Genomic DNA, 25,192 nt, shown 5'->3' with positions numbered 1-25,192 from the left:
TTCAAAGTTGAAGAGCATTGAGGACCCAAAATTCAAAACAGTTGTGCCAAATACGTCTAATGTAATCTATTCCTTGGATAAGAAAATCCTTAGCAAAAAGAGACGATATGTATGTAGCATACGTGTTCTATTTTCCAAAAAATAGCTAAAAGTTTACATTTTAACGATTTTGTAAAACTGCTATATTTTGGGGCCAAAAAAAGATTTTACTGAACCTACTCCTTTGTAAATAAGGTCATTGATATTTTTGTTATCTTTACCATGACACAACCGTGCTGTCTCATGATTGAATGATATTTAATCGAGTTATAAAATATTATTAAATCATAACAGAAATATCCCTTGCTAAATCTTTCCTGAAGTTTGTCCAATAAATCAATTTACTGTTCCCTCCACTTTGACTGATTGATTGTTGGTTGCTTACCGGTCATTGGCAAATATTTCAAAGTGTTCAAGAAAAAAATCTTAATTGTGTGTTGTGTATATTATATATTTAATCCAATCTCGTCATCATAGAAATTACAAATGAATAGGAAATATTTTTTTATAACAGAAATAATAATGTGGTGGAAGGCGAGCTAACTCGAAATAATACTACAATCTTATGGTGATTCTATCTACATTAGCAATTTCTTTATTGAATAAGGTTTGTCACAGACCAATAAAATAATGTTTCATTGAACGCGCAAGTCGGTGAGTAATTTCCGTTGACTTTCCCAAACGGATATGATAAGTTGCCGACCACTGTTAGATACATGCTGTTTAATACACAGACACACATTAAAAAATAATATGCTCTTTTAACAAACATTGTCGGATAGAATTTTAAAATTAAGTTTTAAACACATCAAATAAGCAGATTAATATGCATTTGTGTATATCAATTCATACTGAACTAATGGGATTTACCTTTGTTAAATGGATGTTTGTGCAGGACAGGTAAGTAAACAAAAATCACCTTTTATTGAAATAAAGTAGAGACGACGATTTTCTTTTAAAGAATATCAATAAAAATGAATATGCGATTACTTTTCATAATATGTAAGTTTGGTTGTTTCATTTGTAGCAGTAAGCGTTCCTCTTCTTTAAATAGTACAAAGAACCCCAATATGATTTATTAAAATAACCAACTGTATATATTTTCAATTCACCATAAGTGTATCTGTGTGTTGATGTCTTCTTGTATTGACCCAAAAAATTAGGTATATATTAGGGCTATATTATAGTTGCATTACAAATAATTTAATGAAACCTCAGCTGTATATTTCAAAAGGTAAAATGTAACGCTTAGCTATATTTGGCAAAATTTGTAGTAATTTTTGGTCCTCGTACTTTATTTGGCCTTTTTAGCATTTTATTTTAATTCAGCGTCACTGATAACTCTTTTGTTGATAAAACGCGCGTCTGGTGCAGATATAAAATCTTAATCCTGGTATCTAGGATGAGTTTATGTAACAGAGTTAGTTCTGTTTTACTCCATCATGTTATAAATATTTTTAAAAAGGTTAATATCATATCACACTTTCTCTACTTGTATATAGCTTTACATTACAACGTATTACTATACACTAAGTAGATTTTATTTAAAATAACTTTGTACTTGATAAAATCGCATACAGACAGGAAACACTTAAAATTATAGTAAAATGTTAAAATTCGAGGTATCAAATATATAATCCTACTTAAATTTAAGATTTCCAAGTATTCTTCTCTGTTCTGCTGTGACCCTTGTCATGAAGTTTTCTGTTTAAAAAGGATGTGAGTGGTTTTCAAGCTGAGGAAAATAACAGGAAAATGTTTTAACAAAAGAGAAGCGGCTCTGATGGTCAAACTGGCCCATTATCGAATCTATTGATATTCCTTTCAATTTATAAGACAATGAAGATTATAAACATGTGTAAAACCATGAATAATGACATTAAAAACATATTTCAGTGTGTATGTATTCTGTTTCACAAGTTTTCAACTCTCTCTTTCCGATGCTATTTAAAACGAAAATATGTTTGTATTTATGAATATGATCGGATTATGACTAATGCATAAAACACTATCTTTCAGGCACTTGTTCAGCAATCAGATGAGAACGATAAATGTAAATTTATTCCAAGGTTTGACTTCTCTTCAAGACTTGTAAGTAAATCAAATTAAAAAAAATATCTCTCCTTTCATGTTTTGCTAGTCCTTAAATCGTAATCTTACTAACGTTTTACGATACCAAGAAATACGTGTATTTCATTTATAAATTAATCTTCTGTTTAATGTAGGCCATTACTGTCATTAATGAATGAATAAAAATACATAGAGATTATTTCGGGTAAATAGATAAGATAACTTTAAATTGTGTGAATTAGGTCAATACACATGATTCATTGTATGAAAAATTAGCGAGAAAGACCTTGCTTTTTTTAAATTGAGATCAGGTCTTCAAAAAGAATAATAATATTATCAATTTGCTGATATACACCCTCGATATGTAAGTGACTAATAACATAAACGGTACTACTTTTTCTACACTACATGCGCATTTCAACAATCCATGTCACTTCAATGATGTTATAGTCCATACTATTTGAAAATCTAAAGCCACTCATCTACATGTTAAACTATAAATTGCAAATAGGAGTCAGTTAATGACACAACTTTAGGACAGCATAGATGATTTTTATACACTGAATTGTAAACTAGCCATTTTATATATCTCCTTTTTGATACAATATATCATTCTGCAAACAAAAAAGAAAGAAGTAATTGAACCAAGTGTTCAAAGTGATACAGTTGACGTCAAACGTCTATGAAGCGGTACCGATATGGTAAATCTGTGTCAAATATGAATGAAATATGTTCCTAAAGTCGTAACCACTATCTTAACCTCTTTTCTTTTTTTCGATTGAGACCTTACCTTATGATACATCACCAAGTTTTAAATAACAATGTCCATCACCAGTGTTGCGTTGGGAGCAATATCTGCTTCCCCTTCTAGATCACGGGAAATCATCCCGAAGAATATAGTATTGGACAGTCTTTCGTTTGGTATATAGTGTTGTGAAGACTATTCGTCATGTCAGTGTTACATTGTCATGCCTTTGTCAGGTCTCTTCGACTTTCGGGTTTAGAATGTTTGTTTGGTATCTTCCTCTTTTTTCCACCTGTTCCATTGTTGACTACTGGTATATTTTGTAATTGTAGGTACAACAACTTGACGCAAAGGTTATAACATCATGTTTCGACTTATATGGATATATTTCTACAATTTGTTATCAAATGAAAACTCAAGAAGCAGAGGATACCGAATAAAATTCAAATTCTTTAAAAAGTCAAAAACAAACAGAGAACTCCATTGCAAACTTTAAAAAATCTCAAAAATAAGAACCATGAGATGGTTTTCTATACCGCTAATTAATACAGTTATACATGAGTAATAGTTTTCATACAAATAGCTACATCAATTTCATTAATATTACAAATGAAATGCATAAATCATTTTCAAAAACGTTATTTTCAGGAACTTGAACAGAAAACTGATCACCATCATCGTTGCTAATTTATTCCAATGGTCGATGGCCCTTGGAATCTTGTAAGTAAATTGGTTCTGTAAAAAAATCATTGTTGCCATATGCTGTTGTTGTACTGTCCTTCTTTTCCAATTTCATTTACAATTGCGTTCATTTTCAAAACTTAGAATACTTGAAATACTAAGACGTTACTACCTGAGAAATAGATTACCTTAGCTGTATTTGGAAAAACATTAAGGAATTTTTTGTCCCTAATGCTCTTCAACTAAGTACTTATTTTGGTTTTTTTACGGGTTTTTTCAATCAAGCGTCAATGACGAATCTTTTGTAGACTAAACATGGGTCTGGCGTAAATATGAAATTTCAGTCCTAGTATCTATGATCAGTTTATTTACAACCTCTGGGTCGATGTCACTGCTGTTGGAGTTTTAATTCCCCGACGGTATCACCAGCCCAGTAGTGAACACTTCTGTATTGACTTGAGTTATCATTGATAGGTTCATAATTATAAATTAACCGTTAACAAAACTATGAATGTTTGAAATACTAAGACTTTTCTACCTCAGGAATAGATTACCTGAGCTGATTTGGCAAAGCATTTAGGTTTTTTTTTGGTCCACAATGCTCTTCAACTTTGTACTTTATTTGGCCTTTTAATATTTTTTGTTATTTGAGCGTCACTAATGAGTCTCTTGTAGACAAAACGCGCGTCTGGGGTAAAAATAAAAAGTCAATCCTGGTATCTATGATGAGTTTATTTGTGAGGGTATTTAATTTTTTTAGTTTATTTTTGTTACATCCTTTAGGCGTGTCTCGGTATTTATATCTGCCATTGTGATATTGTCCAGTGGTCATGTTTTGTTTTCTTGCCTTTCTATTTTGCTAATCTTGTTTCTCTGTAGAGTGTCTTTACCAATAATGACTGTTTTGTTCAAACACTGTTATCAGTATATTGGAACTATATGTGACTGTCATACAAGTAAGAGGTTAAGCTACGTTTATTTATAAAACAGAATTAACCAATCATTTTCTACAATAAGGAATTCCGTTACCTATTAAGGAATATGACAGCTGTTTTTCATTCGTTTGAGCTTTTGAATTTGCCATTTGATAAAGAACTAACGATTTGAATTCGCCTTGGAGTTAAGTATTTTGTTATTTTACTGGTTTCTATAATCCTTTATTTTTGGATTTTGAAGGAAATAGACTATTTTGAGTGGAATGATGTGATAAAGGACCCAATTTCGCAAACTAAGGTCCAAATGCTCCTAGTAAAGGAAGGCTAATCATTTGTATAACAATCACAAATACCTTGGCAAACGATTTAGATGAAATGATGGCTTTACTTAGCACCACTCAAGTTTCAGAGTTAAAAATATTGGCATGAACGTTTAAATAGTTGATGTCAAAAGAAGCTAGCTGTTTTAGAATATTAGGCAACAGAAAAGTTCTTTCCGGTTAATCCCTTGTTTCACTTATCAATGTTGTTGTTCTTTTCTTTTTTGTGTCTAAACTTACTTAGCACATGCATGTCCTAACTATAGCTAAATGTTATATTGAAGTTTGCACGTAAACGATTTCAAATGATGTTGTATTATCGACTTGACAACATTAATCTTACTTACATGATATATATTTTGCAAAATTTATTCAAAATAAATGCTTTTACAAAACATTACTTCAAATTCCTCTGATATGAATTAAAAAAAAAATCAAACATTACTTCACCGTCTTGGTAGTTTTTAATTAATAATCATTTTGTCAATAAGGAAGCAAAGACTTTTTATTTTATTCTAAACATTTATCAGTATGATTGAAAAACAAAGGATATGGGTATCCTTCCATGACACACAATCAGGACATGTACAGCAAAAAGAATAGAAGCAGCGCTTTTCTTGCTGTACTTCATCATCGCAGTGAGGCCTTCAACACGGAGCTAAAAAAATGCCTACCTTACTGCAAGTTTAAGACGACCATAAGCACTGCCTTGAGCGGAATTCTTTGCAGAACTATTTGGATAGACTTTGTAAGATGCAACAACACTTAATCTGGCCCTTTCAAAAAAGAACATACTAGAAATCAAAGGTGAAAGACTGTTCATCTTTGTAAACCACACAATTTACAGACAATCTTGAATTATGCAAAAATGTATGAAGGAATTCTCAATTTTAGGGCATATATAGCTGTTTCTCAGATATAAAGTGCCTGGTTTGATGTATCAGAAATTCCGGTAACCAGTGCAGTATGGTGTGAGGTATAAATACAAGTAAATCCCGCTTCCATAATTTGTTTTGAAGTGATGCATTTAACGTAGATAGGAAACAGGAACAAGAATAGATGGTGTGCGTCTTATTTCCTGTTACAAATCTTTGATTTATTCGAAAAACTAAGGATTTCCTCATCCCAGGAATAGATTACCTTAGCCGTATTTGGAACAATTTTAGGGTATTTTGGGTCCTCAATGCTCTTAAACTTTCAACTTGTTTGGCTTTATCACTATTTCTATCTGAGCGTCACTGATGAGTTTTATGAAGACGAAACGGGCGTCTGGCGTATTTAATTATAATCCTGGTGCCTTTGATGACATAAAATGATCGCATTTGTTTGCCTCGCTTTTAATTGCTTACTAGTTTTTTTCTACATATAACAGTTTTGTTATAAACTGTCACAAATATGAAAACAGGAAGTTTTATTAAAAATGACATTTTTCAGGACCTTAAAGAGCAATCGAGTTACAACGCTAGATCGGAATTTATTTCAAGGATTAACTGCTCTTCAACAATTGTAAGTAATTTGTTTCCGTTTTAAAAATTGACCACTATATATATATATACATTGTCGGTTTTCCGTCTCATAACGTCTCGCAACCCTGTGTCTTTTATTCGTTTATATTTTTTGCCATGATATTTTAAGTTTGTCATCGATTTGATTCATAATCATCCCTTGGTTTCTACTTTGTCATCTCCCGCTTCTTATTCGCGTAAAATAACATTCTTTGATTGCGTTTCGCAATTTTCCTACAATATGTGTATTTTCTTTGATAAAATTTTGCAGCTATTTATCTGTTTTTGGCTGCCAGGAAACAGGAAACAGGAAAGACATTATATAAAATTGAAGTCAGCCACCAGCCGTATCGAGATAGGCCATTAAATGGAAATCAAATTTGACTAGTTTTGTGCGTCTGAATAGCTTTTTCTATGTTAACCTTCATTAAGAACGCTGTAATGCATACATGACAAAGTCGAGGATGTTTAAAATTTGATACAGCATTTCAAATAAAACATTTTTTAGTTTAAGGAAATGGACAGCAATCAAATAACAACACTAGAATCTGCAGGTGTGCCGTCGTATATATATATCGAGTTTACGTTTCTGAATACATATCATGATTCAAGTAAATTTATACTTTGTGAATGAAATGTCTAAAGTTTTTTGATCTAATCTTTAAAAACGTTTCTAAAGACAAAGGATTTTGTCTAATGCTTAGTCCGTTTCTGTTTGTGTTACATTTTAATCTTGTGTCGAGGTTCTCCTCTTATACTTAATGCATTTTCCTCAGTTTTAGTTTGTTACCCTGATTTTGTTTTATGCCCATGGATTTATGAGTTTTGAACAGCGGTATACTACTGTTGCCTTTATTTTTTATCTAAAGTGTCCTAGAAATAATAAAATTTTCTTATTTAATATCATAAAGTTTCACATAAAAGTGTATCATTTCTAACAAAAATAAGATTGCTTTGCATCTTAACAATCATTCATTATAAACAGATTTTGTCGTTCCAAATTCGTTGATGATTGTCTCAACCTATCAACTATATACGACAACTCATATAACAGGTTTACAGAATGCCTGGTTGTTATTCTAAACCAAACCCTTTTATATATCATAATCAATCAGAAACTTTTTCTTTTATTAAAGTGTAAACCAAGAAAACAATGTCGTCAGACCAATTTAAATAATTTTTTGTATATTATGCAAATTATAAAAGAATTATCCTGCATTTATAACATTTACCTACAAAGGTGGCATAAGAGCTTTTTCGTTTGATTGTAACATTTGTTTGTTAAGTTTTTCCTCACTGAATTATTGATGACAAAAAAAAATTAAAGGTATTTATACAAAGCGGAAATATTTTAATATAAAAGAAAAAAATAATTATATGGATTTTTCTTTATCAGGAAACACAGAGTTAGCAGTAAACATGTCACTAAAACCAATGGAAAAGATGCCTATAGTTGATGGCGGTGCATTCTAGAGAACAAATATATAACAGTACCAAGCCACATGTACTAAAATAATAATAATGTTTTAACTTCCATTGTAAATTGTGTATTCTATAATAGTGAATGAATAATGGTGAATGTTTCAGAAATAAAATGTATTTTATCGTTGATATGAGTTCTTGGGAATTTTATTCTTTTTAAATGGAATTGATAGTGAATTTCTGTAATAATTCAATTGAAAAGTTAGAGCCTACAGTGAATTGTCTTAGTCTTTTGTACATCCCTACTCTGTATTACAACTGTATTGGTATACCTTTCTTCGTTAACACTGACGCCTTCACTTGTATAACATTTTTTCATAGTTTACAATTAATGACTGTTTTTTTCAGTATTGTTAAAAGCATTTATTTTATTACTGTTTCAGTCTTTATTGTTATTACATTTTCGATTTTCGGATGCAGTTCAATATACACAAGATGAGTTCAAAATTATATCTACGTTTATCCATTAGGTTTCCCATTAATGTATCTGTTTCCTTAATAAAGTTTCGACACAAAATCGAATCAAATTACTTTAAATTGGTTTAGTTCATATTTTTAGAAGGGTGATTCAACCAGTGAAGCAAAAGCAATGTCTTTCTTTTTGGAGAAGTTACATACTGATATTTTCTGTTGTGATTGACGCGATCTTTACTTTTGTTACCTCAGTATTACTAAAAAAGATATGACCATATTTATGCGCATATTAAGGTTGTTGAAGTGTGAGATAACATGCATATTCAGTGTGATGACGCTTTGTATTTTCTCGTCAAAAAATGATGTTCATAATCATTTTTATTGCTTAAGTTTAGATATGTGACAAAGTTCGGCGTCAAACTTCACAAAATAATCTCAACAGAACTTTTTTTCGCACGCCATGACTTACGATCAATTTTTGGTATAAAATGTTTAGTGGAAACCGAAGAAAACAATTTTTTTAAATGCAATCGTTCCTTTCTTTGCATACATTCTCAATTGCACATCTTCATTTTGTCTTGCATAATAAATCCCGTATTGGCACTTGAGCTCAATCTTTATGGCTTGGTAACTTGATATGTTAGGTTTAATGTTTAAAACGTATGGTTATTCAGATTTCGGAAAAAAAGTATGCTCTAAGAATGTCCAGAACCTAAATACAAACGAAGTATTTTTTATACGGAACTGAAATCTTTACTGTTTTTATGGTTTTACAAAACATAAAGAGCATTCAGTCGTCACTTCATTCGTCATCAGTGTTTATTATAAAAAAAAAATGGCTTCCGAATAATTACGAGAGTTTTTGTTGAGGTTTTTGTTTTTGCTTTGTTAGTATACAAACTAAATTAAGACTTGTAATTGGGTTTGAATCAAAATAATGTCTAAACCTAATCGATAACTTAGTTGAACAGTACCGAAAGAAGAAATTCAAAAATGGGCGGAATAAATTGGATATCCAAACCTTACAAAATGAAATTATTCAGTTAACTAAAAGGTAATCGAAATCTTAACAGGCAGTTGGATGAGAAAATCATACATTTTTATCATTAGTTTTCAGTTCACCCATACTATTGCAGTGATTAAAATACATATTTATTTGTTTGGTGTTTAAATTTTCATCTTACAAAAGTCATATAAAAGGGAGTACGAAAGATGTGCTCCATGTGTACATGATTCATAATTTTTTACTGTTTTTTTGCTTGTACATGTAACTATATGTCAGTAACTGCGAGTAGTCTCAAATCATACATTCTTTTAAATTCGACCTATTGATACAATTTGTAACGTTTTTTTTGTTATTTAATGTTTGCTCATTCAGAGTAATATCTTCTATATACCAGCTGTGATGGGTGTTTGGTATGACTATGAATTTCACTCCGTAGTTCTTCTTCTTTTTGTCTCCGTATGACCATTCTGCCTTCTTGTCTCCGTACGAGCATTCTTCATAAGGAACACCACCAAGAGTTATAGCGCATAAAGGAGGTCAGTTGGAGCCTGTATCGGTACAGATTAATGTGAGCATTTGCTTATCTAATTCCCGGCCAGGTCGTGACGGGTCTTACTACCAGAAAGTTAACCTTCCCCAAACATAAAACAATGTAATAAAATAAAACATACCAACTCACACACTCACCTGATTCGCTCAGACCTCAAAGTTTAAAAAGTGCAAACTGTAACAGGTGTATTTTTATATGTATCAAATATCCTTTTTGAATATCTGTGTGTTTTAAAAGGTCACACCGGATGCCCCACAAATGCCTTGGCAAAATACGTCTAAGGTAATAACGAGGAATCGGTAAGAACAAAATACAATCAAAACCGACACTGCCATAGTCAGGATTCTACTTCGTCAAAATTATCTCCCCATTACGCCGGTTCATTTTCACAATCGTAGAAATGGAAGCCATTGTAGGGATGACGCGCTACCAATTTTGCTCTTGGAAACCGATAAATGTATCCACATTGCATCATTACGATCCTTATATGTCAGCTGTATTCTAAAAGACAAATGTATCAACTAGCTAATGAGCATCAGTTAATGATCTTGTCTGCATTGATTCAACTTGAAACTATTGTGTGATCGGTTGTCAGGTGGAATTTTCGAAAATTCATAAACATTTAAAAAAATTCTAATTAAATATTTCGTGGAAGGACAGACTAGATTTTTTTAGTGATTGAAGACTATAAACCCTAGTTATCACACACAAAAAGTTATATTTTTTTCGAAGATATGCATTTTCATCATCCAACTTGAAAGACTGTCGTCAAGTACTTTCAGTGAAAAAAAAGCTATTCGAACACACCTACTCTGTTTTTGTGATTCATCAGATAGGTATTTCACTTGACCCATACATTTCATCTTTTAGTACTGTGATTTTTTTATGTTATAAAGTCAACCTGTAGCTTTGATATATAAAAATGATAGAATCTGAAGCGAGACGATGTATGAAATATTCTTGCTTTGTACGATATCAAGACAAAATATTCACCTCAAACACGCCTTAACATAAAAAGGTGCACTCGATTTTCTTTTTTCGATACAATTGTTACCCATTTTTTAGATTTTTTTCTTGATTCACCGAATGAAAGGGCAGACACGAAAATTACTGAATTAGTATATTGATATGTTTTTCGTCTGTTGTAATTTTTTTTTTTAATCAGAGGTTATGTATTTTCTACATTAAACTTGAAAGATACCCATGTCCTCGACTTGATATCTAATTGTTCTGCTTAACTATGTACTAAATAAATTGAAAACTTATGCAAATGGTGTTTTAAAAACAAAACACTTCGTAATTGAGAAGAAAATTGTAATTTTGTTTGTTTCTATTTACTTTTATTTTTTTTTAAACATTTCTCGCCTTCTCTAACAAAGAGCTTCGATTCTTTTGTTCTATTTCAATCGGGTTTCCGACTGGCCAAATGCCCTACTTGTATCAATGATAAAGGAAAGCCGAAAATCCTACTGAAAAGGATCTCGGAAAGAAACTCGATCCATTAGGAGAACAGCAAGAACTCTCAGACTTCAAATGATAGGTCTGATAATTGGAAACTACTTATGGGTCCCATATAGGCAGAGCACATGTCTCACAAACCTGAAAATATCTGCAGAGGTTTTCCTCAACGAGAAAATAATGACGGAAACTGAAAGTATATAATCTATGGATGATAAAATGAATTCAAGAAAGCAATTTAGAGACCTATTTAGGATGATGCTGATGGATTCTCTCTGCAAACATTTCACATCCGTTCTCATCGACATCCACCGTCTCCCCCTAAAATAACACGTCGAGGCGTTCTATGAACATCAAAATTATTTATTTTGTAAAATGTGTCCTTTACCATTTAAACTGTTTATCTGACAAGAAACATTTTTTCATATACCTTTGTATATTATTGTTATTGGTGGAGTTTTGTTCAAGGTTATAGTTATCTGAGTTTGATTGATATTTTATAGTGTTTCTTTTTATGTTGTGATGTAACACTATTGTTTCAGATAAGGGTTGGTACCTATTGAAACGTTTAAACATGCTGCAATTGTTTGCTACAATCCTATGTCAGGAATCTGCTGTTCAGTAATCGTCGTTTGTTATTGTGGTTCATAGTATTCCTCATTTATATGTATATTAGACCGTTGGTTTTTCTGTTTGCATGGTTTTATACTAGTAATTTTGGGCATATTCATATAGCTTACGGTTCATTGTGAGCCAGGCCTCCGTTTGAATACCATTTTTTGACCTAAAATGGTTTACTTTTATTAATTGGATGGAAAGTTTTCTCATTGACACTCCTACCACATCTTCTTTTATCTACTTATCATGAGATTCGACAAAAGGCTGTCTGGAAATGGTTTAATAAACATAAAAATAAAACAACAGATTGACCGATAATATTTAATAGTACTGATTACATCAACAGCAACACCCGGTACCGATACAACAAATACAAAGGAATTGCATATGGCCAAGAAAATCTTTAAGTAAGCATCCATAGTCTATGTTTTGTTTTTGTTTACTGTTAGTCTATGACTCTGTCGTATTTTGTTTTTGTTATTTCATTGTAAGTTTTTGCAGTTTTGAATACCAATGTTGCTCTCAAATAATATTACAAAATGATTTTCATGAGAGAATAAAATTATCAGAGATGTTATTTAATTATTTAAGATAATATTAAGATGTGTGTAAAAATATGATGAAGAAACCAGGGCCAACGTTATCAAATTGTCTACTCACAAATATATGAAGAGAAAAACTCAGATCTATAATAGTTATACTCTTTTACATATAAAACAATTGTATAATACATAGTCTTTTTTATATCATAGAACTTTGATCAACCCTGGCTGGTTTCAGTTTATAAATAGTGATAAATAGGGTACCAAATTAAGACACGTTTGAATGAACAATATTGTACATTACTGTTTAGGTTGCATTTCTGTAAATATTGACAATGCAATTTCCCTAAGAAACTCCTTTTACAGCTAAAACTGTACCACTTTAATAAGAAGTTATCCTAGAATTGAAAGTTCATATGCACTACAATTTTTTTCAAAGGTCAAAATATAGGGCTGTGCGGCATATTTTCAACGTTTATATGCCCTGAACTTTTCAGAGTTTAAACTAACACAAATTTTCTTAACTTCCCTACATCGAATTAAGGGTTACCACAGACTTCAATGTAAACAATATACACATGTATATTTACTGGTAACATCCCCGAGTTATGTCTCTATGCGATGGAACACAGAGATCATAACTGGGAACCAGTATGTAAAAAAAATAATTTTTCTATGAATATTCTAGATCTCCCCAAAAGAGGTATGGTTTTAGAATCAGCTGTGTTCACATAGTGCAACCTATAGTAGTTATACTCTTTTACATATGAAACAATTTTGTAATACATAGGCTTTATTATACCATAGACCTTTGATCCACCTCATGCTTGTTTTGGTTTATAAAATAGTGATAAATCGGGTTCCAAATTAAGACACGTTTGAATGAATAATATTGTACATAACTGTTTAAAACTGTTTTTGTCATATTTTGTTTTATTAAAGCCTTCATCATAAACATGTGGTCTGCACTCTGCAGATATTTATTCTAAGAAAATGAAGTTTTTTTTCTAATGACATTAATCAATCGGTTATTAAATATTTTATCAAGCGACATGGCAATATTTTGAGCACTCAATTCTGATTTTAACCTCAAATGTTTTTTATGTAAAATATAAGTTAATGTCTACTTTGTACGAATGAATAGAACTGGAATGTATGTTGTGAGATGAAGTGAAAAAGTACTATTGGATGTTTGTTGCAGATCTGGCTGAATATGATTTTTGTTTTTACGAAAGTGTATTTACTAACAGTAATTAATGCATTTGATGTATGCAGGTACAGGAGAAACAATTTGAATTCAAGAAAACAATTCATTTACCTTTTACTACAATTGTTTAAAATATATATACGGATAGTCTGCTACATAAACGCAGTACACCGATCATCTCTCTTTTAATTTTTATGGCAATAGAATATACAAATAATTCTGAAAAATAAAAATAATAGATGATGGAGTGTACCTAGTGTCTAAAGCTCTACAGGTAACATGCCACTGTCTGTAAAAAGACAATGGAACATATTATTTGTTCCTTTAAAGGTGAATAGTACTGAATTTCCATCTGACAACTCCTCTATTGTGTCTTTATCTGATACTAAAAATGCTTTGTAAGGCATCCCGTATTGCCCTTTTGATAGTCTTGGTTTAGAACATAATAATATAAGTTCCACTATGTTATGAACTATTTCAAACTGAATGCTCAAAATATTTGTGTCATTTTCCAAAAAGTCATAACAGGAAAGTTCACTTTGTTCAGAATCGAGACAAAATTCCCATGTTTCTAAAATCATATCATGGACTTTTGTGCTTTTAGAAAAACAATATTTATCAAAATTGAGAATGAGAATAATATTGAATACTGAACAATGTTTCAAAAAATGTTTCTCAATCCTGAAGTCTAGACCAAAAACCTGTTTTAAAAGTGGATAATTTTTGCAACATGATAATAACATCCGTTCATTTTCCTGGTCCAAGTTATAGGAGATTAATAACATTTCATTTGCTTGTAAAGCACCTAGCATGTCTAAAGCTACTTCTGTATCATTTTTATAATTTGCTATAGCATACATCATTGTTCTTTCTAACCTTCTTAAAGCAAAGTCCATCGTGTCAGGTGAAAGTTCTAAGTATGTGTAATCTGAAACGCATTCAGGGATGTCAGATTCGTCTAGTCCCGAAACCATCGGAACAATAACTGGCTGTTTATTTTCGTTCTTTATTTGACCCATCACAGCAAGATCGAGTTCTTTCATACACCATTGACTCTTTAAAAATGCCTGTGTCAACAAAACACATATAGCAACTGAGCTTTCAAGGCAGTTCTTTATATTTTGAAATATCGAAAATCCTGGTAGAAAAACCTCTTCGTGTCTCGCACATACAAATCCTTTTGACTCCATTAAAGCCTGTATTTGTCTGATAGAAAAACAATCACTCTCGCAGGTTTTATAAAGGAAAAAAATGTGGAAACATTTTCCAAAAGGTAAATATTGCTGTTGAACTTCTGTCAATGGTCTTTGGGACGCTTGATATCGCGATAAACTCATTGTGTTCGTCTGAAATTAATAAAATATTAATAAATAAAAAAAAATTACATTAAATGTAAATAAAATTTTGTAATATTTAATCGTGTTAACGAACACTTAGTCAGTAAGTATTTCTCATGAAATTGATGGAAACTTTCTAGGATTTTGTGGATGCAGAGTAAATGATTTGTAGATCATTTCATGTTAAACTTGTTTGCTATGCTATATGTAAACAAGTTTATGTCTATCTTTACCAGTTTTCAAGATTATCGACTTAAATTGAAAAAAGGTTTTTGAGAAACCCAATTGTGTCAAAATGAGAAAAAAAAACATTCTAGTCCTCACTGAGTATTTCTACCTGAGACTCATATCGGACAACGAATTTTTACCGAAAGTTACGATATGACTCGAGGAATGATAGCAGGGCCTACTTGGATGGATAGTTTAACACATAATGAAATTACAAATCAAATTATGCTCTTTAAATTAGTCTATACGTTTATTCAACTTGTGTGTTTATTTGTTTACAGCTTATACATTGTAAAGTCTTTCAATGATTCCTCATTATCACATATATCATTCAATGCATCTAAAAGATTAAAAGAGAGCCGCAAGATACAAGAGACACAACCAAACTCATATATTGAAAATAAATTGACAAAGCCTTGGCTAAAAAAGATTTTACTAAATGTACAGTTTCTAACAAGGATATAAAAGTGTCGGATTGAAGTAATATTGCAAGAGATTTGTTTTAAAGCTGCATAAATTAAAAAGCTCTTAGGCAAATTCAATAAACTGGCAATCCATAAAAACTGACAAAATAGTTCGAAATCAATCAACAAAACAAGAGGAACACAACTGCCATGATCCTGATTTGGTACAGGCTTTTACCGAAGAAAATAGTTGGTTAAACCTGGTGTAATATATAGCTAAACAAAGCTCTTGAATGACAGTATTGGTTAGGGTTATATTTAAAAAAAAAATAGGTGGGCAACGTAAACATAGTCGGAAGCAACGAACACTCACGTTTAATATTACTGAGAAAAAAGTCAATGACAAAACTATGCCGGTGACGATACTGATCAAAAAAAGGTTAGAATTATTTAACTATAAAAAAACTAAGGTAAACAAAATATAACCAAACTTAATAAAACTATGCGTGTCCGAAATTGCAACTCAGTATCCACGTACCGAGAACTTTATGACGGGATGCAAAACATCCTGTCATTTCAAACGTCTGACGACACAAGAAAACATTAAGAACAAAAACACAAAATGGGTAAACTAAAGTTAAATAAAAGATTCATAGCTTTGGCACCTAGAATCATTAACTCAACACCTTCTTGTATTGTTTGCGAAGTAGCTATATATAGAGACTGAATATTCATGTACCTTCCGATGAACACTTTGAGAAAAAGAGTAAAACGTTCTCTGACGAAAATTAATCGTCATTAATTGTTGTATCAGAAACAGATGAAGTTTTGCGAAGTCAAAGTAGCAGCTACAAATTCTTGAATACCATTGCAGTTACGAAATGTGTGCTCCATACCAGAATGACCGATCCACTCGAGTGTATTCAGATTTTACAATGGCGGACATCATGGTAATCGTATTGAAATTGCATAGAAAATGCAATTCAGTCTCATAGTAGTTCCACTGTCTAGTGTGATCTGTTATTTCTTTTCTTCAAATGAAGGTTAATACTCGAAATATATTGGGAAATTTTAAACCGGAATACTGACAAAAAATGTCCCTCCCCTTTAATAATTCATCACTGCATGTTCATTGTTTGCCAAAACTACTTTATGTAGATTTCAATATGAACGCGACCTATTTAGATTTCAATATGAACGCGACCTATTTAGTCAAGCACATTCTGTATGTGCCTGTCTAAAGGGAACAGGTAGAAATTCTGTTAGTGGCTATTTGTAATGATTGGTTTTTTTATTCGACTTTTGATCTTAAATGAGGTATTTACTTATTTCTTTCTTTTTTTTTTACATTTTGTTATCACAGCGTAAAAAAAAATCTACAGGCCTTCCATTTAATTGTTTTACTTATTGCTATGTGCAAATGTTTTCATTTAAAAGCATTTTAGAAGTTTTCATAGTTGAATTATATTTACTACCTGGAAATATTGATTTATGTAAGCACGTTTGTCATGAAAACAACTGCATATATATGTTTATCCCCTGTACACAACAAACCACTCCAAAGAGACTTACTGGTTGATGACAACGAATAATGTGTCAACGGGTAAATCGGTTATAGATATTTTTAGGTAAATTATGCAACGAAATAATTACGCTATAAAAATAGGACTTTAAAAACCTGCAGCTTATTTATAGACTGAGATGGAAATCCATTTTTATCAATACAGCTTCGAGCAAGATAGAATTGTACACAAAAATATTACTGGTTTTATTTGCTTAAGCGGAAGTAACGTTTGAAAACAATGTTGGGATATCACTGAACAAAACTTAACAGATTAGATTGGATTGTTTTATAAACAACTTGGAGATAAGATTAAACGAACTATATGTACTTACAATCCCTGAAGTGATGAGCATAGCTTGTTAACCTTAAACCTGGTCGTTAAATATTTAAAACACGCGAAAAAAATCATGTTGTTGTAAAAAGATGGTATTTCTCACAAAAATTCAAAGTTTTGAAAACAGGAAATTTATAAAAATGACCACATTATTGATATTCATGTCAACATCGAAGTGTTGACTGCTAGGCTGGTAATACCCTCGGGGACGAAACGTCCACCTGCAGTGGCATCGACCCAACTGTGTAAATAGTTATCAAAGATACCAGGATTATAATTTAGTACGCCAGACGCGCGTTTCGTCTACATAAGACTCATCAGTGACGCTCATATCAAAATATTTATAAACCCAAACAAGTACAAAGTTGAAGAGCATTGAGAATCCGAAATTCCAAAAAAGTTGTGCCAAATACGGCTAAGGTAATCTATGTGTGGAATAAGAAAATCCTTATTTTTTTCGAAAAATTCAAAGTTTTGAAAACAGAAAATTTATAAAAATGACCGCATTATTGTCCAAATTAATACTGTCATTAAATATGACCACATTATTGACCAAATTAATGTCCTAAAATAAATGGAAAACCTTAATCTGGACCCTAACCAATATTTTTTGTTCCTTCAACTAAGTTATAGAAATTAATCACACCAACATTCATATGTCGTATAATAATTAATACTGTCCTTAAATGTCCTAATATAAATTGAAAGATTCAATCGGGACCCTGAACAATATTTTTGGTTCCTTAAACTAAGTTATAGAATTTACATGTAATCACTCTGCGTGCCATTCGTTCGCCAACATTCATATGTCGTATAATAAGTAATACTGTCCTCAAATGTCCTTATATAAATAACAAGCTTTAATCGGGACCCTGACCAATATTTTTTGTTCCTTAAACTAAGTTATAGAAATTAATCACTCTGCATGCCATTCGTTTGCCAACTTTCATCTGTCGTATAATAAGAAATAGTGTCCTAAATTCTGTCATAATTTGTATGCATATTGTTGGTATCCTTAAACAAATATTTCGATTTATATTTTTTTTACAGACAGAGCTTCAAAACAGAAAATAAGATTCGTTGATTGATTGATGAATGATTACTGTCAACAGTCAAGTTAATTTAAAATTCTAACACTTATTTAAAAAAATAAAAAAAAAACATTCATTTTATTCTAACTCCAGCTTAAACTAATAGATATACGATCTAAAACAATAGATATACTTGACCCGTTTAACCACACAAATTTGTGTGTGCCTGTCTAAACATGCTAAAGTAAACGGAAAGAAGTAGTAACCTAGAAGTGGTTTCTGTTGGTCACTTTCTGTAAAGATTGTTATTCGTTCAAAGTTTAGAGCTTAAAAGAGGACAGTAAGCTCATAGATCGAAAAAAAAACTGACAACGTCAAGGCTTAAAAATAAATAGACAAACAGACAAATAATAGTACACACAATTCATTTTATTCTAACTCCAGCTTAAACTAATAGATATACGATCTAAAACAATAGATATACTTGACCCGTTTAACCACACAAATTTGTGTGTGCCTGTCTAAACATGCTAAAGTAAACGGAAAGAAGTAGTAACCTAGAAGTGGTTTCTGTTGGTCACTTTCTGTAAAGATTGTTATTCGTTCAAAGTTTAGAGCTTAAAAGAGGACAGTAAGCTCATAGATCGAAAAAAAAACTGACAACGTCAAGGCTTAAAAATAAATAGACAAACAGACAAATAATAGTACACACAAGTAAACATAGAAAACTAAAGTCTGAGCCACACGAACCCCACCAAAAAATGAGGGTGAAGTAGCCACTCCATTTTTTTGCTTTTTGTCACATTTCGTAATCGCATTGTAACACAATTCAAGATTACTTCATTTTAATTATGTTACCGATTGTTATGTGAAATAGTTTTTGAGCCAAATAAAGATTTATTACTTGATTCATGTTTACTTACTGAAAATGTCAATTTATGTCCACACTAATATCATAAAAACAACACAAGTATATTGATCACACTTCAGACCAATTCAAAGTGATCTACTAAATGAAGAACGGTATGTCTTTGCGTATATTTTATACAGTCTATTTATGTAAATTGTGCAACATTACAGATATGGTTAAATATAGAACTTTAACTACCTGCAGTTTATTTATAATTAAAGGTGGAAATCTATGTTCATAGATACAGGTTAAAGTGAAATAGACTAATGTACCAAAAGTGCAGTTTGTTTTAAGCGGGAAAATGTTTTAAAAAAACGCTAAGATATCAGGAAAACAAACCTGGTCAAGCATGCTCGAGGAGGTGAAGTCAGTTTTCCATCATTAATCATGAAAATGGAATATACGATCAAAATGTATACATGGTATAATTTCCATGAAAGCCGTTTTAATTGAGTGTTTAGGTAAAGGTAATGTCATTGGTTAGCTTGCTTTCTAGCCGAACCGCGAAGTCATCATTAGGTTTGGTTAACTAACCTCCTTTAAGGTTTATGTAACTTTCTGTAGCCATTTTTGTACGAATTTTTCAATCCTCAATTGTATCAAAACTAAAGATATAATAAATAATAGAGATAGGCCATTTAGTACATGTTCCAAGGGGAAAATTGATGTAAAGCATTATTTTTTACTGTTTCATTGCATTTGATAGAAAAAGAGGACTTTGTGGCAAATAAATCAAGATTTTTATAGAAAATCCACAGCCTTTAATACAGAGATTTTTGTTATAAAATTTGAAACATAAATTACTCACTTGATTTTCTATGATGCGCTAGTGTTTATTTTTTACAAAAAGTTCTAAGTAACCTGTAAATTCCAAAACACCTCGTGCTGAGTCACTAAAGTCGAGCGCACCCTAAAAGGTGTACTTGATTTTGGTCATATTTATACTTGTCTTAACCAATAACTACATTTAAAAACTTGTTTAAAGGAAATCAATGCTAGCTCTGCATGCAATAATCCTATATCTATCAGTCATCAAATTGCCAAATATGAGAGTACAAGGATAAAGGCTGTGGATTTTCTATAAAAATGTGATTTATTTGCCACAAAGTCCTCTTTTTCTATTAAATGCAATGGAACAGTAAAAAATAATGCTTTGCATCAAGTTTCCCCTTGGAATATGTACAAAATGGCCTATCTCTATTATTCATTATATCTGTAGTTTTGATACAATTGAAGTTTGAAAAGTTCGCACAAAAATGGTTACAGAAGGGTACATAAACCTTAAGAATAGACTAGTCTGACTGGTAACCAATCTATCTGTCTGTTAGACTAGGTTACTTCGAAAGGAGAGTAGTATACCAACAACAACAGCAACAAATTTTATTTGTCAACCAAGACGCCCCGAGGAGCAGAACAATTAAAGTTTAAATTAATGGGTACAAACAATTGTGGTGCTTTTTGAAATTACAATACATGGTAATAAAACTAAAACTATATAAGAGTAGGGAGACAACAAACACAGTATATGTTCTCAAGATAAGTATTAGATAAAATACAAAAGTAACAAAGAAACAGGCCGGTAACAACCGTTGCCGGATAGTTTTTCTGCACGAGTAGTCAGGTCAAGGTCCGAGGCGATAGCCGAGGACTTTGACCTTACTACAAGTGCAGAAACACTATTCGGCTGGTTGTAGCCGGCCTGTTTCTTTTGTTACTTTTGTTTTTTTATCTGACTTGTACGACGTTTCAAGAAAGTAATAATACTTTTAGCAAGACTAAACATTTGAAACACTTAGATAGCCATAAAGCAGTAAATGTAAGTTAGCATAGTATAAACACACTTTATATTTCATTTCCCTTCAACCGAGATATTTTTTCAACAAATAAATAAAAAGGAACCATTTCAAGTAAAAGACATTCTAACACCCCCCCCCCAAATCCCCCCCCACATAAAAAAAATTTTAAAAATCGCGCGTTTGTTGCAAAAATACATGAATTCAATATTCAGTGGTGGAGTCGCAGGGGTTTGCACAACCCTTTTTTGGACGATCAATGCATTTAAATGGGGACATAAAGCTGGACCCCCCCTCCCCCCGTTTTGTCCTGGATTTGGACCTGGATCCGCCACTGATATAAATTCGATAACAATATAACTGTATCAAAAGAATGAATTTACTACTTCAATAGTGAATGAAATGTTGATGAAAAAAATGGATTTTGTCTAAATATTATATATATTCAGGCAAATATTTTGATTTTTTTGTAATGCATGCTCGTCTCCAGATTTGTAAGTGTTGATCGGAATTAAACACGTGTTTATATAATCCAATCGCAGTTTACCGCCCAAAATTGATGACATAAGTTGAATGATTTTCTTCTATATTTGCTGCTTATTTGGACGTGTATTACATGAACACTTTTCGTTTATAGGATCAATCGTGCATTGATGAGTTGATAGGGACTTTATATTTTGATATTAGATTTGAATTTTATTTACTTATTTCCTGTCTTATTTTCATTGAAATAAACACGTAAGTATCAGCATTTCTGTACTTTCAGCATTGTCCAAAATACTATTCATGTCCATATATTGAAGAAAACATCACCCAATGTTTTTGTTTAAATTAGCACTATTAACGGTATTCGGAAAATCAGAAATCATACAAAACATTAATTTGTCATCTGCTTGACCATAATAAGTTTTTGGGATCAAAATATCTATTTTAGGAATAAAACCATACCCCCTCCCCTTTTGAAGTTAAATGTTTAATCCCTTAGTGTACTGATATGATTAGTCTTTAACTGGAAATGTTTGAAAAAAGATATTAATGCTAACGTAAATATTTTGTTCAATAAAAAGACAGGAAATAAACGATACACAGTTTTGAAGGCCAAGCTGTGTTGTACAAGAATCTATAAAATATTTTGGGATGCTATGAAGAACAAAGACTCTAAATTCATTCAAGTGTGGACATCACAATATAGCAATTAATTACATAATAATTAATTATGTAATAATGAAATTATCACAGTTTGAAAGATTAATCTTTCTTCTTTCTTTTGGTACCTCATTTATAAAATATAAAGAAGGATGAATTGAATTACATCAGTTTAAAGTTGTCTGATTGGGAGTAAAAAAATCTTTGTATTGTGCTACCTTAATAAACTGTCGGCGCTATATTATTTTTAAATAGTCTAAAGGTCCTTAAATTATTTCCTTGCACCATGCCAGGTTTGTCATTATTTAGTTGATTGAGCCAAATTTCATCATATTTAATTCGGATTTTTTTTTAATGATAATTGATTTTATATGAGATTTGTGATTTCACAAATATTTTGGGGTTAAATTAGAATATTTGAATAATGAATATATTATTCCCAACCAACTGTCTTTACATGTTTTAGATAAAATTTCGCACTCTTTTGGAATTTTTCAATAATGCGGGAGTTATTTTGTTTTGTGAGTCTGAGCCAAAAATTAGTCATATTAAGAATAACCTCAAAAGATACGGGGTAGCGCCCCAACTCTCCCATCACTGCTAGGTTAGTTGATCTACTAGGTACCTAATTTTACAAAATTTAACATGTATTTTTCGATAACAAGATCTTTGCACATCTTGAAAAATTAGTTAGTTGTCTCCTTCTGATTAACTTATTTGGAGAGAATTTCCCCCAAAATTTTGAGCCATATAACACAATTGGCTTTAGTATGTGGTCAATAAGATGTAAAAGTGTTTTAATATAAACTTTAAAATGATTGAAATATCTTTTTAATTTAAAAAAGGCTTTTAATGCTTTATTATAAAGAAACAGCTAGAATACAATTTTTTTTGAAAATTATAAAAAAAAAAAATACAGGTAAATCAATTATGAAAAGTTTAAACAATGTAGGGCTCAGATTATCCCCTTGACGAACACCAATAACTGATGGGAAATTTTCATTCAGTGTGTTAATATTAGTTTTTACACATAGAGATGTGTTTTTATACATATCTTTAATTACATTATAAAATGATTCGCTAAATCAATAAATGCCAAACCTTGTCAAAGGCTTTTTTTAAAATCAACAAAACAGGTATAGAGGCGTTTATGTCCCTGCTTAGTGTATTTATCAATAAAGGTTTTAAGTACAAACCTGTGGTCACTAGTTCTTTTTCCTTTACAAAATCATATCTGCTCTGGACCAACTATATTTCTTTTAGTTCAAAAATTTTCAAATCTGTTAATATGTATTTTTAAAAAGAGTTTTCTACACAATAACCTATCGTGATGCCCCTAAAATTTGAGGGGTCGATCATCTTTAGTTCTGCTTTTATGTAATGGGACAATAAATCCTTTAGCCTATATTTCAGGAATTTCCTGAAGTTAATACTTCATTAAATATCTTTACAAAACATTTAAGCAGATATGAGCATCTCATTTATGATGGAGTCAAAGCTGCTTGATTTATTATTTATTGATTGATTTTTAGTGATTTAACTGCTCCATTTATCTCTTTTTCTGTAATTTTATATTCCAATTCTGTAAAAATATTATGCTTTTCTAGTTTGCTAAGTGAATCAAATAGTTCTTTATTTACAGGTAAGGAATTTGAATTACGCTTTTTAAAATATAGTAACAAATCAGATATATATTGATATATTAGATGTATCTCCTTTTGAAGAGGATTCATTACTGAGAGACTGTAGGAAAGCCCAATATTTGGTTGGATTGTTATCTCTCATGTTGTCTAGTTGTACAATACCATCTTTACGGAACTGTTTATATTTATTTTTCCTAGTTTTTCTTACAGTTTTCAAAAACTGAAGAAATTCCCTTTCACTATGGGGTCATTATTATTTTTTTCAAATAACTTTTCCTTGTCATCTAATTGTTTTCGCATTTTAATAAAAGAAAAATCGAACCACTTTTTTTTGTTTCTTTATAGTTTTTGTATTTGAATTTAAGGAGTTAGGGATATTATGTAATATTTGTTTTAAAGATTTATCAGCTGCCTCACAGATTATATTATTTAGTTTTAAAGTCATATTTTGTGAATCAGAGTCGTCAGACAAAAAGTTTGATATTTTGTTCTTGCATTGCATATCATAAGAGGTCAGAGCTGTTTGAAATTTAAATGCAAACTCATCATTCCAAATATATTTTTTTTTGGGGGGGGGGGAGTTCGAGAGTGTTCACTCTCTGAGTATCTAGTACAGGAACTTTCATATCTATATTTAACATAACAGACTGACTTTGATCAGAAAAGTCAGCTAAAAAGTCATGAACTTTACCAAAAAAAAAAAAACAACTGTATCTAATAGTTTCTCTGATACTATAAAGTAGTCAACTACACTACTCCCCCGAGGATTATGGCAAGTTAATTGCCCAATGAAATCTACTCTAGTTCTTCCGTTAAGAATTCTAAGCCCCGTCTGCACACATATATCATTTAACAATTTCCCACGGGTAGATAAGTGCACGTCTTTACTATGACGAACTGATATATCATAATCAGGGTTATAATTATCATATAAAGGGAGAAGATTATATTGTGAATTATTATCTATAAAGTCTAGTTCCTCAGTCCCAGTTCTGGCATTCAAGTCTCCTGCTAATATATATTTTCCTAATGTTGAGTACATTGCAATATCTTTTTCTATAAGATGAAATATATCATCATTTAAAGAACGGGTGAGAGATGAATTTTCAGGGGGTTCACAAGTTAAACATAAATATATATCTTCTGTGAGATTGAAAAGAGAGCTACTCAACTTTAACCATATGTAGTCATTATTTGAATGCTCAAGAAATGTTACCCCTGATATTTCAT

The 25,192-nt window shown here is 31.2% G+C and overlaps 1 protein-coding gene and 1 long non-coding RNA gene across 7 annotated transcripts in view; one reads left to right on the top strand and one right to left on the bottom strand.

Annotated features, from left to right (window-relative positions):
* The first annotated feature begins 662 nt into the window (after positions 1-662).
* Positions 663-25,192, top strand: part of LOC143072957 (uncharacterized) — a 110,442-nt gene continuing 85,912 nt past the window's right edge. Inside the window, exons 1-5 of one of the 6 annotated variants that reach the window (XR_012977356.1) lie at positions 667-939; positions 2,059-2,130; positions 3,503-3,574; positions 5,685-6,296; positions 7,692-7,906. Coding sequence is in view for 5 of the 6 variants with exons in the window: in XM_076248132.1 (XP_076104247.1) it covers positions 866-939; positions 2,059-2,130; positions 3,503-3,574; positions 6,225-6,296; positions 7,692-7,752 (351 nt within the window). In the remaining variant the exon portion in view is untranslated. Of the gene's footprint in view, positions 940-2,058; positions 2,131-3,502; positions 3,575-5,684; positions 6,297-7,691; positions 7,907-25,192 lie in introns of those variants that run through there. The other 5 variants (XM_076248132.1, XM_076248136.1, XM_076248134.1 and 2 more) reach the window with 5 other exon arrangements.
* On the bottom strand, positions 13,670-19,514 carry LOC143072956 (uncharacterized). Its single transcript, XR_012977355.1, has 2 exons — positions 19,394-19,514; positions 13,670-14,918 (listed from the first exon to the last, which is right to left on the bottom strand). It is a non-coding gene; the product is annotated as an uncharacterized LOC143072956 (long non-coding RNA).

The sequence above is a fragment of the Mytilus galloprovincialis genome, chromosome 4 (assembly GCF_965363235.1).
Source record: "Mytilus galloprovincialis chromosome 4, xbMytGall1.hap1.1, whole genome shotgun sequence".
Lineage (NCBI taxonomy): Eukaryota > Metazoa > Mollusca > Bivalvia > Mytilida > Mytilidae > Mytilus > Mytilus galloprovincialis.
The sequence above is the reverse complement of the archived record's forward strand: the minus strand, read 5'-3'. Positions and strand labels throughout refer to the sequence as shown.